Raw genomic sequence first — 18,363 nt, 5'->3', positions numbered from 1 at the left:
AGACGACAGGCGCGAGTCCGTGCCCTGACGTCACGCGAGCGGCGCTCGCAGCGCCCCTGTAGTTCGTTCTCGGGGCTAATACTTCTTAACCTCGTTTACTCAAAGAGGCGGAAATTACTAGGACGACAAATTGAAATCCTTATTAAATAATTAACAAATCTGTACCAGTTAACTTTAACCAATCACTTTAGAGCACATTTTGCAATTTACGAATTGGTGATCCGGGGAGTTCGCATGGCGCATCTACTGGAAGTAATTCTGAGGCTGGTGCCAGTCCCGCAACTGCACAGGGGGTTATGCGGGGCGCCTTAGTGGAGGACTCCGGATCAACTTTGACCACCTGCGGCTCTGTCAACGTATACACCCAATGCACGTTTTTGCACTCCGCCCCCATCGAAATGCGGATGTCGCGGCCGAGATTCGAATGCGCGACGTCGCGCTCAGCAGGTCAACGCCATAACCACTGAGTCACCGGGCGGCCACTGGTACTAGTTTTTACACGTGCTGCTAAATTTTGCAAAGTGTTATTAAATAGTGGCCATCAAAACTGGTGCCAGTATTAAAATTCGTTCGAAATTGACGCGCTTTGAGAATTCGCCGACTTCAGTTCGTCAATCGCAGCGTATGTTCTAAAGCGACCATATTTAAAACCTCAATTACAGGGAAATTTATTCACTATCTAAATAGCTACTTTTATTTCTCATGCCTCCTCGCGTAAAATCTAACTCAATCGGGCAGTATAACTGCGCTATCTGCAGCATGGCCACTTGGAAAAAGAATATATATATATATATATATATATATATATATATATATATATATATATTAATAATAACAATATGTTTTATATAAAAAAGAACGCGTGAGGTTTTTCACAGCCGCAGCCCGGCCACGTCAGAGTCCTTGATGTTTTCCAACGTATGTGTGACCAGGTGGCCGTTGCTGGATGAAGCTCGCCGCGTTCATGTATGAGAGGCCGAGCTCAACCCTTCTATGGTAGAAAGTGCTGGCAGCAGCCAAACCAAAACCTACGCCCAAATCACCCGTGACAGCAGCGGAACCATCGGTCATCACGGCCTAAAATACAGAGCTAAAAGGCCAGTAATAGAACGCCGCTGTGGATTCCCTCGGGCAAATTCACAACTAAAGAGGGGATATATTAAACCGAATAATGAGAACCGGAGAAACAGTATTAACCTAATTGTTTGGTTGACTCAGCTCGACCGCATTAGTCGGTGTACGGAAGAAGATAAAAAATCGAGTGGTTGGGCGAGCCGCTGAGGAAGGAAGAAGAAAAGCGGCTCAGCCATCGTTCTTGGAGCGGTGGCCTTTCCGCGAGCGGTCCCAACCAGGATGTACCGCACGCCTCTACCCGTCGGCGGTTATGGTGAGTGCTTCCACTCGAGCCGAGTGCCTTCGGATGGAAGAATCCCATCGCTTTCTCGCTCGTTTCAGCCGCGCCCGTGGCAAGAGCAATCGGTCGGCCAGATGGCATCACCATGGCTGCCGTTGTCGAGCACTTGCATGTTCATATATGCTTTGTCGGAATTCTGTTCGGGCAGTGGGTAAAAGGCATTAAGGCGATGAGTACGCTATGTTCGCGCTATCGAGGACAGTTTACGGGTCATGTTTGCCTAAAAAAAAGTGGAAAAAAAGAACTAGATGTATTTGCAGCCAAGTGTTCGAACAGTATAGTAGAGTGCCCTGCAGCAATTATGTGTGCTGCAGGCGACAGTAATATATTCTCTTTCTTGCGGCCCCCACGACCCGAAGGTTGTGCGTGTTGTCGTACAACGTCTGCTCAATGGCAGACAGTGCGCGCTGTGCAGCGCCTAATGCGAGCCGTCTGAGACGGCTCCAGCCGGCTACTGCGCCAACAGCCGCCGGTTTCAGTTTGGATCCTCCGCAACGTCACTTCACAAGTTCGACTCCCACGTGACCTATAACTCGCCGAGCAGCACTCGGCTGCGCCGGAGCTCCACACTCAAAGGATGGTCACACGGTTGCTTGGCTCAAACAGATAGCATGTCCATTGTTCGTGTGCGAATGCCCGAACCATTCGTTTATCCCTCTGTTTCCTATCTACGTGTTGTGCATAGCGCAAGAACCAAAAAACATATCAACAGCCACCAACTATAGTCCCTCTCGTCGCCCCTTTGAGAGTCTGGCTCACTCCAATGCGTAAAAAAATGCCGCATTGTAACGTTCGCGATTCAAGAAACACTGTCACACGTATCGTTTGAAAACAAATGACTATATAGGGTCATCTGCCGAAAAAGGGGTGACGTGCCTCAAGCGCTTTAGTTCACGAAGTCTTCCCAGTACGCAAACTACGTTGATGCTGTTAAAAGTCGGACGCTATTAAGTTCCCGCTAAGCGCGCTTTATGATACCAAGCTGTTAGTGCGTTTACTTGCAGAGCCACTGAACCTGAAATACAGGCAGTCAGAACTACTAGTACAGTGAAAATTTATATATTCATGTATTTGCATTTCAGAGCATTCTAGTGACAGTATTTATTTATTTATTTATTTATTTATTTATTTAAATATACCTTACAGGCCTCAAAGTGAGGCATTGAGTAAGGGGGCAGTACATAGAAAATACATAGAATACATGACATCTAAAAACCGTATCAGTTTACAAACTACAACCGCAAGTGCAACCGAGATGAAATGCCTATAAAAACGACAGGTTGAGTAGAGTACGCAACCGAGTTCACAAACATATTTGCTCATAAGAACTGTCGGTAACTAGGCGCCTTAGCTAACATGTTCGCTACCACTATTTGCCACCACATGACGTTGCGCACTGCTGTGCTTTATGACTACGAACCTTGAATATTTTTCAAAATACAAGAACGTGCATTTCTTTGAAACGGCGACACAGAAAGACGCGAACACGAAATGACAGTAAAAACACAAGCACCGACTCTCTACTCAAGTTTATTCGCAGGAATATATATACCCCACACGTGGTTAAACAAGTTAAAATATAAGAAGGGAAGAAATGCATCCTTAGCAACTCGCCCGACTGTCAGTTCTACTTACAAGAAAGACAGTTATGTACTAATTGCGTGCTCAATCAGCACAAGGTGAACATACTGCTGTTCTAGCAGGCGCTCGATCGTCACGTGCAAGACTGAAAAGCATCCGACTCTGTTTATTTTAAAGAAAACTGCGGAGTGCAGGTTGGCCGCACTGTGCGACATGGAGAGGAAGGCACGGTGCAGGAGAGCTTGTGATGTGTTTAGCCTCTAGGTGGGGTGACGTTCGCTTGCATCTGATGTGCAGGCCGGAGCAGTTGTGTTGAGTGGTTGAGTGTTGTCGTCTCATCTCGACGCGATTTTAAGCGAGCGAAAATGACGCAGCGAATTGGACAAAGAGATAGCACATATGTGTGCAAAGCTTCGTGATAATCAAGTAGAATAAATTCGGAAGATTCAAAGCGTTTGGTGATGACGCGCTGTGGACATGATTTTCATGAAGCAGAAATAGGGTCCAGCCGCCTCAGGGAAGGCCAAACATGCTTGTTAAGTGAGCCTTGGGGGGTAATCAAGAAGTCATAATGACGCTATTGCATATGAAGTGTGAAGCTCGGTAATGAGAGACCGTTGGTCAACCGTGAGAAATTTCTCAGCTAGTAGCAACAAAGATGCTGTGAATTCAAATTTGAACACGATTTGGGTATGCAGCATGTGCCTGCGGTGTTCGTGTCTAGGAACAATTCGAAAACCTGGCAACTACACCTAAATAACGCCCCTGCTCATGCGCAGCTTATGTGATCCCATATTTTTGGCAACGCTCATTAGTTTGGTGAATCGTCAGACTCCTCACTCTCCGCACATGGCCCCATGCGACTTTTGGCTCTTCCCAAAAATCAAAACGCACCCGTAAGGAGCGCAAATGTAAATTTAAAGGCTTATTGTCTATTGGCTTTCTTATTCCGTAATACGGTGCTGCTATAGAAGCTATTTAGCTCCATTACTTATAAACAGGTGACACGCAAAGGTAACGCTAATTTGCGACCATACTACCACATGCTACAATGAATTCTTATTACTTTATTCTGTTTCATTTTATTGCGATAGCAATTACATAGAAACTCCAGGCACATTTCTGTCGTCGCCGTCATGTTCCGTATAAAATTCAAGGGCGATAACAGCGTCGTCGCGCGCCGCATGCAATATGTGCGAGTGAAAGCGTGCGAGGGTGAGCCGACGATGGCGGCTCAATATCGCGCTCGCAAGGGTAGAAAGTGGGGAGGAAGCGCGCTGTCTCCCGTCACGCGCCAGGCACCTTCTGGAGGGGAGGGAGGGGGGCGGGGCGTTCTACTCCTGCGGCTGCTGCGTATGGCGCGGCCGCGCGGGCCCTATCTTGAAAGCGATCTGCGATGGGGACAGAGCTTTACTCGCGGACTTTTCTTGGCTATGAAGCGAAAGCTACGGGGCGAAGCTTCTGCACATGACTGCATTCGTACGCAATGTAGTCCGGGCGCGCTCGGCCACGGTTTCGGTTTTGCCGACCTCGCACAACCTCTTTAGTGAAGGCAGATACAATTAACTCGACGTGAATCAATGTTTCTTCACTTCCGATATGTACCAAGTTCTGAACAGCGAGCATCTCAGCCTGCGTCGGAGCTCCGAAGCAGCCGTATGGCGTCGGTATAGAGCCGGAGCAGCAGTCAGCTCGCCCACTCGTTTGTACATGCCGATGGTTGCGATTTCCAGGCGGGTTCGCTTGCTTTCCGCGCAGACGCTGGAAAAACTGTGTGTGTGTGTGTGTGTGTGTGTGTGTGTGTGTGTGTGTGTGTGTGTGTGTGTGTGTGTGTGTGTGTGTGTGTGCGTGTGCGTGTGCGTGTGCGTGTGCGTGTGCGTGTGTGTGTGCGTGTGTGTGTGTGTGTGTGTGTGTGTGCGCGTGTGTGTGCGTGTGTGCGTGCGTGCGTGTGTGTGTGTGTGTGTGTTTCAACAGTCTTGTTGGTAAAGTTGGTCGACAGCCTCTCAGGGGTGTTGATTGGCGGGACAGCAAGCGACGAACGCTCACCAGAAGACAAAAGCGTTATTTTGCGTTTGATTAATGTGCAAAACGTGCGATGGTCTCGGGTGGGCGAAAACTCGAAAGAGCAAACTAAAAATACAATGAAATACAAATACCTGACTGGTGAGTATTACGTATCGTTTCAAATTAAGTGCTTAAAAAACAAAAAAGTATTGTTTTATATATCCCACGTAAGGAACCAGGACCAAAACCGCGGGACTACTTCCAGCAGCGGTGAAAAAGGCGCGCTTAGTTTCCGTAGCCTTCGCTTCACAGCCAAAAAAAGTGGTCCGCGAGTATAGCGCCGAGTGCTGATAGCTTCGTGTGCGCTGTGTTTTCGCCGCTTAGTTCGCGTTGAAGTGAGAGGCAGCACTAAGCTAAATTCGCTCGCTGCTGCTGCCGCGCTTCCTCACTACAGAATTTTGACAAGGAGTTTTCGCAGTCATGGAGGGAAATGTGTCGATGTTTGCTTGTTTGATTTAGTTAGTAAACGAATGTTTACAAGTTTATACAGCCGATAAAGCTACTATCCTTACTTCATATAGCTGTCTTCTAATTTGCTATTGCAATCGATCCTTCGCCTTTCGGGCGAAATGGCGACTTTTTTGTTGTTAGTTTCTCAATCAGCAATTCAAGCATCTGTGTTTCGTTATATATATGGCTGAATTTTGGCTGTGTTTACTATTACATGAGCATGGGGAGTGTAAAGCAAGGGCAATGAACCTGAAGATCGGGCCATTTAATGTGGCAAACGTCGTTCAGAAGAAACATTCATTACGGGATTAAATATTTCTGCGTTATTTTATTTTCCACATCCCCTTCACCAATGTTTATTTATTTATTTATTTATCAATACTGTAGGTCTTCTGCAGACCCATACAGGGAGCGGGCTTTCATCATCATAGGCATGTAATAAGATACAACAAGTTCTCAAGAAGACAACAGGAAAACATGAGGTAGATCAGAACACTTCAACAACAAGTGCATCAATATTATATTACCTACATGGTTACGCCTCGCGTACACGAAAACAGAAAATTTAGCATTATGTATCGTATGCTATACATGAGAAAAATGTACACACGAAAATAATACAACACTACAAGATACTTTCTGGGGTTTTACAACAGGAAAAAGTTATACAGGGTCCATTAGTTGCTCCACTAGAGAACAAAACTGATCTAAATTTGGATTATTTACAACTTCGCTTGGTAGCGCATTCCAAGCGTTCACAGCGCGAGGGAAGTAGGAAAACTTAAACGTATTGCAATGCGTATTAAATGGCCGGACGCACTTATCGTGGTTCGTCCTGCTAGACCGACGACCAGGCGGATGAATATAGTCGTCTTTTACGATTTTGATGTGTCCGTTAAAGAGGAGATAAAAAAACTTCATAGATGCAACATGACGCCGGCAGGAAAGAGTTGCCAAATGCGCTTGATTGCGCATGTCCGTTACACTGTCGTGCCAAGAATACTTTGAATAGATAAACCTAAGAGCCCTATTCTGTAATCTTTCAAGTTTATCGCGAAGGTACTTTTGATGAGGGTCCCAAACTATGCTTCCGTATTCTAAAATAGGTCGGACCAGAGTTTTATAGGCAGTTAATTTTACGGTCTGAGGTGCGTTACTCAGTCTTCTGCATAGAAACCCTAATTGCTTGAATGCCTTGGCGCATGTATCGGTGATGTGCTTATCCCATTTTAAGTCTTGCGAGAATGTGACACCCAAGTATTTTACTTTGTCGACTTGTGTAATATTCAAGCCTTTAAGATAGTACGTAAATGATAAAGGTCGTTTTTTCTTGGTTAGGCTGATGAACGCTGTTTTAGAGATATTTATTTCCATCCCCCACGTGTTGCACCATTGGGCAATGTTTTGTAAAGAAGAATTAAGCTTTAGTTGGTCGTCAGCACTACGAATTGCAGTATAAATGACACAATCATCTGCGAAAAGTCGCAAAGTTACACCTGGTTCTGCACAAGAAGAGATATCATTAACGTATATAAGAAACAATGTTGGCCCTAAAACAGACCATTGGGGTACACCGGACAAAACACTTAGGCAGTCAGAATCTACATTGTCTAAACTTACATACTGGGTACGATTTGTAAGGTAAGCCGAAATCCATCCTATTACTTTGCTATTAATGCCCATCGATTCAAGCTTAATGGCTATTAATTTAGAATGAGGTACGCGATCGAATGCTTTCGCAAAGTCTATGAGTATTGCGTCAGCTTGAAGTTTAGAATCAATTATGCCAGCGAAGTCGTGAGTTATTTCCGCGAGTTGCGTTACCGTGGACAGCCCTCTACGGAAGCCGTGCTGTTTAGGGTACAGTATATTCTTAGACTCTAGGTAGTCCATGATGGCTTTGTTGAGGATATGCTCCATCAATTTGCAACAACAAGTAGTTAGTGATATGGGTCGATATGTTTCCACAGAAAGTTTGTTACCACTTTTATGAATTGGGGTTATTCTAGCGCGAAGCCAGTCTGTCGGAACTGCACCATTTTTCAGTGAAAGCGTAAATATTTTATGCAAAAAGGGGGTAAGTTGTTCTGCATAACGCTTAAGAAACGCATTTGGGATTTTATCTGGGCCCGGGGATCATTTTTCAGTGAAAGCGTAAATATTTTATGCAAAAAGGGGGTAAGTTGTTCTGCATAACGCTTAAGAAACGCATTTGGGATTTTATCTGGGCCCGGGGATTTTTTAACATGTAGTTGTAGAAGCAGGTTCAAGATACCTCGTTCGGTTATCTCGATTTCCGGCAGAGCCGAGTCACGTTGAACAAGCGGTACTTGGACCGGGCATGCTTGAGTGAATACGGACTGGAAAAAAGAATTGAATGAGTTAACTATTGTGTGCGTATTTTCAGTAATGATGCTGTTGATTTCCATCTTACGGATTGGACTGTCCGGCTTAGCAAGGTAACGCCAAAATTTTTTTGGTTGTTTTGTCATGAAATCCATTAAAGTGTGCGAAAAAAAGTTATTTCTTGCTTGCCGTAACAAGCTTTTAAATTCGTGGTAATATTTAGCTACTACTGTTGGATCGCATTTACGCTTCCGGATTCTTTTCAGTCTCCGTTTCATATGAATAATTTCTCGTGTTATCCAAGGATTTCTTCGCCTTGTCCTCTTACGTTTCGTAGGTATATAAGTTTTCTCACAGTGAAAAATTGCCGCTTTAAATTTTAGCCATAAGTTCTCGACATCATCGGAAGGTTCAGCGTAAAAATCGTCTAAGTTCATTTCCAGGTAATCAATAACGCTTTCATCGTTTGCCCTGGAATAATCTTTAATAACTATATGTGAATTTTCAGTGTTACTTTTTGCCAGGCTAAGATTAGGAAAATGATTTAGAATCAATTTATGGTCAGATATTCCATCTTCCACCTTAACTTCAGTGTCTACTGTGCAGGAAATCAAAGCAAGGTCTAAAATATTAGAAACAAGCCCTTGGACGCGTGTCGGTTGCGTTACACGTTGGGATAAAGAAAAACTTAACATGGTATCAAAAAGTCGTTCGCAGCTGTTTACTTCCCTATTGCTGACGGTCAGGTTATCCCAATCAATTCCTGCCAAGTTAAAGTCGCCAACAAGTACTAGCTTCGTCCGATCATGCATTTTCTCGAGGAGGTAGTTGTGTAATTCCGTAAGGTAAGTTTCAGGTGCCCCGGGCTGTCTGTATACTCCACCTATTAGTAGAGGTGTGGTTTGAAATGTGACTGTGCACAAGAGACTCTCGTGGTTAGGTATACCTTGTTCCTCTTGGAACTTTAGACCATTCTTTATAGCGATGGCCACTCCGCCTCCACGGCTATCACGATCTCTGCGAATTAGGCTATAGTTTTCTGGAATTATTTCTGAGTCGTGGATAGAGGGATGAAGCCACGTCTCTGTAATCACTAAAACGTCAGGTTCGTAAGCCAATAAAATCTCCTCTAGTTTATCTGTTTTGTTCACTATGCTTCGAGCGTTGAAACACAATAAAGAAAACGACGGTGTTCTTTCTTGGCATCATGCATTTGAACTATTACCCTCGTGACCAGTCATCTCAGAACGCGCTTGTTTAAGAGATATCATTTTTTCCACGTGCTTATCCCATGCGTACAGCGTGTCATTTATTTTCAGCTTATCGAAAAGAAGCACAACTTTATCACCGCATGCTCGGTTTGGTTTTGAGGACTCCCATAACTTCCTACGCGTTTCACGAACTGCAAACGAAAAATCCTCCGACACCGACAAGTCTGTGCCTTTGAGCTTTGAACAGTTGCGCAGAACTGTCATTTTTTCGGCAAAATCAAAAAACCGCAATATGACGGGTCGATGTCGATTAGTTAATCTTTTGCCAATGCGATGGACGCGCTCCACAGTCTTTACTTTTACTTTGAGCAAATTGTTGAAGATTTCGTTCTCGACATAGTTCTTCAAAAATGCGGGGCCTTCATCGCTACTTTCTGGAATACCATATATCACAATATTGTTCCGGCGGCTTCTGTTCTCTAAGTCGTCCATTTTACTGTATAAATGTGCGACTTGCTTTTGAACCGCACTAACAGTTGTTTCACACTTTTCAACTTTTTCTTTGCAGTCTTTGAGTGTTGCGAGTGTGTTCTCAATGAGAGAGAGCCGTGTTTGGACGCCCTGCATACCGATTTGAAGTTCAGTTTGGGAAGCCTTAATTTCTGTGACGGTATGTAAAATCTGTTGCAGAACATCTGAATCGAGATTACCCGTTACATCAGAATCAGGACCTGGGTTTTCCTCTATGTCGCCACACATAATTAGGAATAAGTGAACCATGCGAGACACATTCATACAACATGACCACAAACAGGCAGGGCTCGGCAACACCACCAGGCATGCACAGCTGGTTCTAAAACACTTCGTAAGACGATATTTTTCACCAACCTGTACACAGCAGAGCACGAAAGTTAGCATCGTGCGCCTTGCGGTGCCACCGAGCCCACTATAAGGTGGTAGCAGGCGTTGTCCCAATTTATGCAGTTCCTCGGAGGTCGCTGGATTGCCGAAACATTTATCAAGATGGATCACGTTGGGCGTTGCCGATTCGAACCGCAAGAGCGATATGGCTGCAACAGGGGCCAGGCCAACTTGATACGATGCTGTCGATGTCACAGACGCAGTGTGTCCGAAGGGAGCCGGAAAGGAGGCATCACCGCGCAAGCCGGGTCCCAGGAATGCCTGTACATAGTAGAGCACGAAAGTTAGCATCGTGCGCCTTGCGGTGCCACCGAGCCCACTCGAAGTTTTGTAGCGAAGTTTTGCAGCATCCGCGTTGGTTTCAAATATTTATCTAAGAACACTTGGAAGTTTGAAATCAGTTACGTCGGACTAATTATCCGATAGACTATGGAACATATTCAACTCGTTTGAACAAAGAAGGAAGAAATTAAAATGAAATCAGTGGTACATCGTAGGATGCCCCGAGTTTCTCGCTCGCCTGAGTTTACTCGACGGCAGCAAGTTGGCGCTCTTGTGTCTCCCGTCTGCTTTCACCGTCCTCGTCTGGTCGTGCGCTTTACGTTTTCAGTCAGTGAACAAAGATAGCGCTAGACACGCGAAAGCAGCAGACAGTAAAATGTCGAGATAAAGCCACGCATGTCAACACGACTGCACCCTGCGCACTCCGCTTCCTCGTTTCGAACACAGAGGACTGGGCAATGTTACACGCCAGCGCCGCTTATTATCAACGCAACATTGCAATGCCGTGACTGTCCCGCTGTCTATCTACACACTCGGCGCGAGTCTCTTTCTGGGGCGCGTGACGGGCGTGTCTCCACTTTCGGACATTATCCGTCCGTCCACCGTCGAATGCGAACAGTGCAGATCTGGCGCACTCTCACGCCAACCCTTTCTTTCAAGTACGTTTAAAGATAACATTTTTTTCTATAACTTATCTACACAGGTAACTCACTGGGTGGAACAATAAACAAGTGAAAGAAGGCACCGACGGTTTTACCACGTTACTCACCTTTTTCGGCCTCCCATGAGGTAACGCCCGAGTAATGATAACCGAAGAGCCAATCTAGATAAGCCAGTGAAACTGGAGGCGTGCCGAGGGTTCAATTTTGTCTCGATACTATTAGCTCTTTCATCGGAGGGCGTCATCAGACCTTGCGGAGATTCCGAACTTTTCCAAACTCGGGCCTTCCTGCATAACACCCCAGTACAGGTATAATATAATTTCGATGATGCAAATTTCTCGAGACCTCAAATATTCATAACCGAAATAACAAATGATATAGCAGCATGAAAGTGAAGGTTAGGCGTTCTCGTTTATTTATAAAGGCAACTTTCGGTTAAAGAAGTCACTGATGGTTTTCTGGGCCGCTCTTTTATCAGTGTTGTCGAGGAGACATTTCTGGAATGCCTGAAGCTGCACGCTCATTCTTTCATCTATACCTTGCCAGTGCTCACTGCACACCGCCAGTGAAGTGAACGTTCTTCAAGTGCGCAGGTCTGCGGCAGGATCATGAAAGTCCACTATTTCATAAGCCGACCTCACAACTTGAACGTCACGGCCGGCCGTACTATACGACGAATGTGAGAGGCCGTATAAGGTGGCGCAAATATTCGCATCATCCACCGCGGCTCGGGAGAGCGTTGCAGTCATCCTGAAACATCTTTCATTATACTTAATGCATTCAGGCCGAGACATTTTCAAAATTCGTATCAGCACGAAATTCTGTTCAATCGTGATTGTATCGAGATTCGACTGCGCTAACATGGTTGAGCAACTGCAATGGATGTCTTGAAGCCGAGCAGACATGTGCCGCAAAATATCTTTTTCCGGGTTCAAAATTTCTTCCAAATGTTGCATTGGAGCTGCCGTCTAGGAAAATGGAAGTTATTGCGCGCAATACCCATGGTGGTTCGCTCCACACCGCTCGCGACACTAGTGAGTGGCTTTTCGGGACAGCGACATTCTCTCGCGTAAGTTATTTACGTCCACATTTTATTTAAAATCAAGGATAGAATCGGCGGCGGACCTCAGCCGAAGAGCGACAGCAGTGTAATAATTGTAGAAAGTATGAAGCAATCATTTTTATTCATGCTAGTTGGCGTGCCGCGTTCGCTCCGCGAGCGCATCATTCTTGTGCTGTGCATGGCTTCCTTATATGCGCGTGCTTTGATCGTTTGCTCTTTCTCTCTCTCTCTCTCTTTACGGCTGATGTTCGAACTACCCGAGTTAACCAAGCCATAAAGTTGCAACGCGAACGGCGATTCTTCGAAGACCCTCGAAAAGTGTTTCGGCCGCGGAACCCTGTTGGTATGACTTTAATTGGGAACTGGAAGCGTTATGGCCTAGGTGCTGTTAGGAACGGCCTGCAGAGGTGCCGACATGCAAAGTTTTCTCAGCCAACTGCAGCTGCGAGCGTGTCGAGCTTCCCCGAAGCGACCATGGAAGCCTTCACCACCTGCCGCGGTGACTCGTTTCGTAGAGACGACGATGTGCCGCGTCAACACACCCTCGGCGCCGCTATGACTAAACGCGGTCGGCGGACCAAGCATTGTGCGTGGATTAGCCGTGACCGCTGTTTGAAGCAGGGGAGCCCCTGGAAGACGTTTTGCGCGCTCGTCTCACGGGGCTTAGAAGTCATGGACGGCCGCGGTGGCCATTGTCTGCGGGGTCAACACTGGGATGAAGAGGCCCCTGCCCGGGCCAAGCCCTGTGTCTCCTAGAACCCACTCACCTCGGCGTGGTCAGTAAAACCTGTGTGGAAGAGTGTGTAACCCTCCCCCTAAAAGGCGGGTCGACTACGATGACGTTGGACGCTACGAATTGGCGGTGAACTGCCGTTTTTCCCTCACCTAGGGATCTAGGGAGGACAGAGTGTTTATAAGCAGCTGTTGTGCGGCTGCTGAGTGTGCTTTCTCTCGCAGTCATGCTAGACTGATGAACTGCAACGTCCTTATGTAGATACTGTAAATAAACCCATGTTCCTCGTTCTCGATGAGAAGCAGTCCTTCCCTTCAACAACGTCCTCAGCGTGGATGAGTTGGATGACGGCATGGGCCAGCTACCACATAGTTCATGCCCGACTACAAACCTTACAATTGGATGCCAGCGGTGAGATCGTCTTAAAACTCTTACAGTGCCCATAGTTTTATGCATATAGTACACAACGCCTGCCCCAACTTGTGGTGCATACCGATCGTCTTGCTAGTCGCAACAGACCGCCAGTAGGGCGTGCCGATTGCAAAAAGATGGCTGTTTTATTATGCACATCTTACGCCTTTTAGATTTCTTTGTAGTCTGTGTCACCCAATATGTTTTAATTATTGCATTCCGGGAAGATGACCGTTATTTATTATTTATTATTTTTTCGCTTCGGATTAGTTTTTGGTTCACACATATTCCAAACATATCGGTTAGTGTTGATTTCTTTCAAAAATTCCAGTTCGGGTTCGGCTTTAGGTTAAGCTCGGGGTTGATTCGACACCTTGGTAAGCGAGTTACTCAAAGTATACTTGAACTAATCCGTACTACTGACGCATTTTCTCATTCAATCGCATTGAAAGTTGAGTGAGTTGGTGTTGGTTCATTCTCGTAAAAGTCAGAAGACAAGTGACAGCGCAGTCACTTGGCTTTTGCTCCTTCACGTCCCGAATTTTGGTGCTGTTCCGAGAATTGTTTATTCATATGACGCTTCTCGTTCGAAAAAAAAAAAGAAAACAGGAGTTCAGAGCAAGACGGGAATGAAATGATCAGCAGCGGTCGAATAAGGTTAGCCAACGTTTTGACGAGGGAACTTGCGCGAACAAGGAATGTCTCAGACTTTCAGGCTCTGTATCCTGAGATGTACATTGTTCGACCGCTGTTGAGCCTTTTCATTCATCATTTAACAAAAAAAAATGGCACTTATGTTCTCCCGCGTGACAGGAAAATAAGCTGAGAAGCCAAACTTGAAATGGACATACAAAAAATTAACAGAGAACGAATGGATTTCCCGGAGAGATGAACTGCACGGCCCCACGGTCCCAACTCGGAGTGTCGTTTACCGTGCTGTGGTCCATTCCCTGCTGAGTGAGGCTGAACCGAAGCGCATCTAGAGTGCGTTGTTTTGCGCAGGGCAGCCGATGGCCCTTCAGAGGCGCGCCAGCATGTCACCGATGGGCATGATGTCGCCGGGTGGCCCCACGTCGCCGAATCTGGCGGAAAAGGTGCGCCAGGCCGCTATACAGCAGCGCAAGCAGTACGCGCGCACTCCCGCCGAGCGGCTACTGCTCAAGTGGGTCATCTGCTGGGTGCTTTTTGCCGCCGTGGCGACCACCTTCATGCTCTGGTACCTGTTCAAACTGAGTGAGAAACCCGTCGTGACGGACAGCATGAGCCGCCTGCTCAGCATCCACGACCATATTTCCACCGAGAAGTACCACCAGCGCGACCGTATCTACAAAGCCATCGTGAACAACATCACAGCGCAGGCCATCAGGAACCAGTTCCAGTGAGCACCACTCATATCACTCATATGCACATGTTTTCCTCGTAAATAGCAAGATGTATTCTACCAAGCACATAAGTCGCTAAAGTATTGGTCCTGGCCAAAAATACGTATACGTCAACGAACGTCTGTCGTGTGGCGTTGTTTGTGCCACGTTTGTTAATAACGCCTTGAGTCGGGAACTCGAGTGATCCCTCGAAGCCAAGGTATTGTCATACGCTGTTCCCGCTCGTTCGTTTTTCTTAACCATAATGACTACTGCTGTGGGACAGAAGTGGTGCACAAGAACTACGCTTTACTGTAATAAAAGCACCAGCAAAAATTAAAGAATTTTTGTGTGCCTGTAAGCGTGTATCCAGAGGCATTCGGAACGCACCGAATGTAGTGCTGCATTGCGAATTAAGTTATGCTGAAGAACGTTTCCCCCAAACTCACATGTATCGGAAGTTTGCTTAACCGTTCATTCAGCAGCGCTTCTCCCCGGACGCGTCATCTAGGTTGACGCTGCAAGTCACCCGACACATGTTTTTCACTTGGAAATATATGACAGATGATGGTATAGGACATATGATGCAAGAACACTTGGTGCGTCACGAAGGACCAATACTTAAGCAGGAGACACATGTCGCGGTATGGCGTCGTGTACGGCTTGTGACGCGTCTGAAAGATTCGTGCTTCCACTGCTGGGACATATTGGAGCCTTGTGAAATCTATAGGCAAGCTGTTTTAATGCCACTGTTGTTACGGACAAATTGGCAGGCCAGATTGGACGCCAAATAGCGCCATATGTCTTTTGTTTTATGCCCTTCTCCGCATCTCGCACCACAGCTCACGTCTTCTTCTGTTATCTCCATAAAGGTTACATGAGAAAACAACTCGAGGGCACTGTGGCTGCGCCAAAGCTCTACAAATGCGATGCCTCGAAACAAATAAAAAAATATGCTGCAACAACCCACCCTTCGGAATTAATTTCGTTACACAGTCACTGTAGTAGACAAACGAGATAAGCACGAATGTTTTGGTATACGAAAGTTAGATAGCAAGATAGCGAAGAGTTGTCGCGCCGCAATGCTCCGTCGTGTTTGCGCGAATGTTGGCACGGGAAGCGTCTGTACAGATCAAACTCACGTCCTTCGCAGTAACCTGACCTCACGAAACGCCGGTGGACTGGATCTGTTAAAGTCAGTGGCTATTCACTGGAAAGACATCGGCATGGATGTGGTGAAGGAGCCCTCGTACCGGGTCCTCACGAGTCGAGCGAACGATTCGTCGGACAATAAGGTGAGCAGCTCGCCGAATCACAGATGCGGCGCGTTGGTATATGTACAGTGTCCCAAATGTGATGCACCAAGATATCAAAATATGCAAATGCCATGTAGCTAGACAGAAGGAAGAGAATGTTTGCCGTAGCTTGGAGATATTCATATTATTTTTTGCATTCCGCGCAATTACATGATTAGTTCTAATTAATTAATCAACTTCTCAAATGTTATAATTAGATTAAAAGTGGTAATGAAAAACGCCGTCCTTGCTGACAAAGTGGCTCATCACTTTGATATGCTTGCTGGCAAATTTGCACTTTTTAGTGTTCAGTTGAAAACCAGTGTTAGAAATGCAGGTCAAAACTTCCTCCAAACGCTGAAGTTGCTGGCGAAAATTGGAAGAAAAATAACGATGTTGTCAAGATAACAGAAACAGGTTTTCCACTTCAGGCCACGTACACCTGTGTCTATCATACGGGGAAATGTTGCAGGAGCGTTACATAACCCGAACAGCATTACGTTGAATTCGTAAGTGTCCGTCTGGTGTTGCAAAGGTGGTTTTGTCCTTGTCTGTTTCGTGCATACGTATTTGCCAATAAAACTATCGGAGATCGAGGCTTGAGAAATATTCAGAACCTTGGAGGTAGTCAAGGGCATCGTCGATTCGTGGCATCGGGTGCAGCAAGTCTTTGCGCGTGATCTTATTGAGTGTTCTATAATCGATGCAAAATCGTGCAGAACCATCCTTCTTAGGGACTAGTACAACAGGCGACGACCAAGAGCTTGATGATGGCCGGATAATGTCGCGTTTGAGCATGTCGGTGACGTTTTCCTCGATGATTTTCCTATCCGCAGACGACACGCGGATGGGCGGCGGCGCACAATGAAGCTGCCATCGGTTTCAACGCGATGCACAGCGATGAAAGTGCGGCCGCGAAGCTTTGAGTGGACGTCAAATATAGATATATATAGAGAGAAAAGACTTTATTCCAGCTCAGACTAAAACCTATAGATATTCCTCCGTTAGGAGGATCATGGCCAGCTGGTCGGAGAAGGCTGCCGACGCCAACCACACCCGGCAGTGGAGTGGTGGGGGGTGTTGTGACTTCGGGGTGGAGGACGAAAGACGGACTCTTTCCGCAGACGAAGAAGAAACGAAAAACTTTATACAATGTTTACAGATAGTGGATGATAGCGTATAGGTAGCAAGCAGAGTGCATCAGACCGACTGGAGGCGACTCTCACCATGGGCCGGTTCTCCCTTATATCCCTTCGGCGACTCCTCGTTGGCAGGAACCAGGCGGGGCAGGGTGATGACGTCGCCCGCGTCAAATTTTTTATTCGTCGCGGAGAAGTGGGAGCTCCCGTCACCTCGCTGATATGCACGTGGTGCACGTGGTATGGCAGCTCCCATCGCCTCGTGGTAGCCACGTGGTGCACGTAGTGTGGCAGCTCCCGTCGCCTCGATGATAGGCACCTGCTATGGCACAACAGCACCCCCGCCGCCAGATAATACATCCAGAAGTCGAGCTGTTCGACGCGGCTCGACGTATATGATATGCTGATTGAGTGACGTCCTTGATGGGGTTAAGGAAATGGCTTTGCCGGCCTCCCAGTGCTCTCCACAACGCGAGACCAAACACTATGAAAACAAACGCTCTAACCCCTCTGTGCTCTCAACAGCATCATACGGTCATTGTACTAAACATGAAACACGCACCTGATAAAGAGCCCGGGATACAGACCTCCACAAATAGTACTCTCAAAGAAGACACATTCAAAGAGAATAAACAGCTAAAGAATAGATTGCAAAGCATTTCCTAACAGTCATTCGGACAGGCAAGACACAGCTGAGGCGATCGAAGAAAGTTTATATTTTGCCCTGTCTCGCTCCGAGTGAAATTCTGACACTTGTCATTGGATTTACCAACTTGCTGACATGCGTCGCATGACCGAACAAGTGTTTCAACCTCTTTCCAGCATCCTGACCGATAGAAATCTTGCGCTAGCCTAGCCTTTGTCTTCTCGATACCGAAGTGACCCGCCCAAGCGTTCCCATGCGCTAACTCTAAAAGCTGTGGTCAGTACTTTTCTGGCACGAGTAGCTGGCTGTATGTCCGACCCTTGAAATCCTGATATTTCCGGTACTTGAGATCTGACCTAGTGTAGAACGAGATGTTCTTTCGGGCCGCTGCTTCATTTACATTAGCCTGCAGCACAGTAAGTGAAGGGTCACTTTTCTGTGCCGCGATAACCGTATCTCGTTCAACCCTACTAAGCTGCTTCCAGCAAGAAGATGCGGGACTAAGCAGTGGACCTTCCACTTCAGCCCTAGGTGCCCCGTTTTCCCCGAGTCTCGAAAGGATCCTTACCCACTGTCACTGATCCGGTAATTGATCCGTCACAAGTCTGAGTCCTCTGCTTTTCATCAGCCGTATCTCCCGTCCTAGGCTGTCGCTGTGAAAACGTTACATTGTCAGTTTCTTCGTTTGAAGATGAGCTTTCACGTTTCTTTGAGAGGGGGCGTGACCGCGATCGCGTTAATGCCATGCAAGCGAGAGTGGTAGAGAACGACCGGCCCTCCTTTT

The 18,363-nt window shown here is 46.6% G+C and overlaps 1 protein-coding gene across 1 annotated transcript in view; it reads left to right on the top strand.

Annotated features, from left to right (window-relative positions):
* The first annotated feature begins 1,307 nt into the window (after positions 1–1,307).
* LOC126547201 (N-acetylated-alpha-linked acidic dipeptidase 2-like) overlaps positions 1,308–18,363 on the top strand; it is an 80,981-nt gene continuing 63,925 nt past the window's right edge. The window contains exons 1-3 of the mRNA XM_050195097.2: positions 1,308–1,387; positions 14,141–14,516; positions 15,653–15,794. Coding sequence (XP_050051054.2) covers positions 1,354–1,387; positions 14,141–14,516; positions 15,653–15,794 — 552 coding nt within the window. The 5' untranslated portion in view covers positions 1,308–1,353. The remainder of the gene's footprint in view (positions 1,388–14,140; positions 14,517–15,652; positions 15,795–18,363) is intronic.

Source organism: Dermacentor andersoni, chromosome 1, assembly GCF_023375885.2.
Source record: "Dermacentor andersoni chromosome 1, qqDerAnde1_hic_scaffold, whole genome shotgun sequence".
NCBI classification, from domain to species: Eukaryota; Metazoa; Arthropoda; class Arachnida; order Ixodida; family Ixodidae; genus Dermacentor; species Dermacentor andersoni.
The sequence above is the reverse complement of the archived record's forward strand: the minus strand, read 5'-3'. Positions and strand labels throughout refer to the sequence as shown.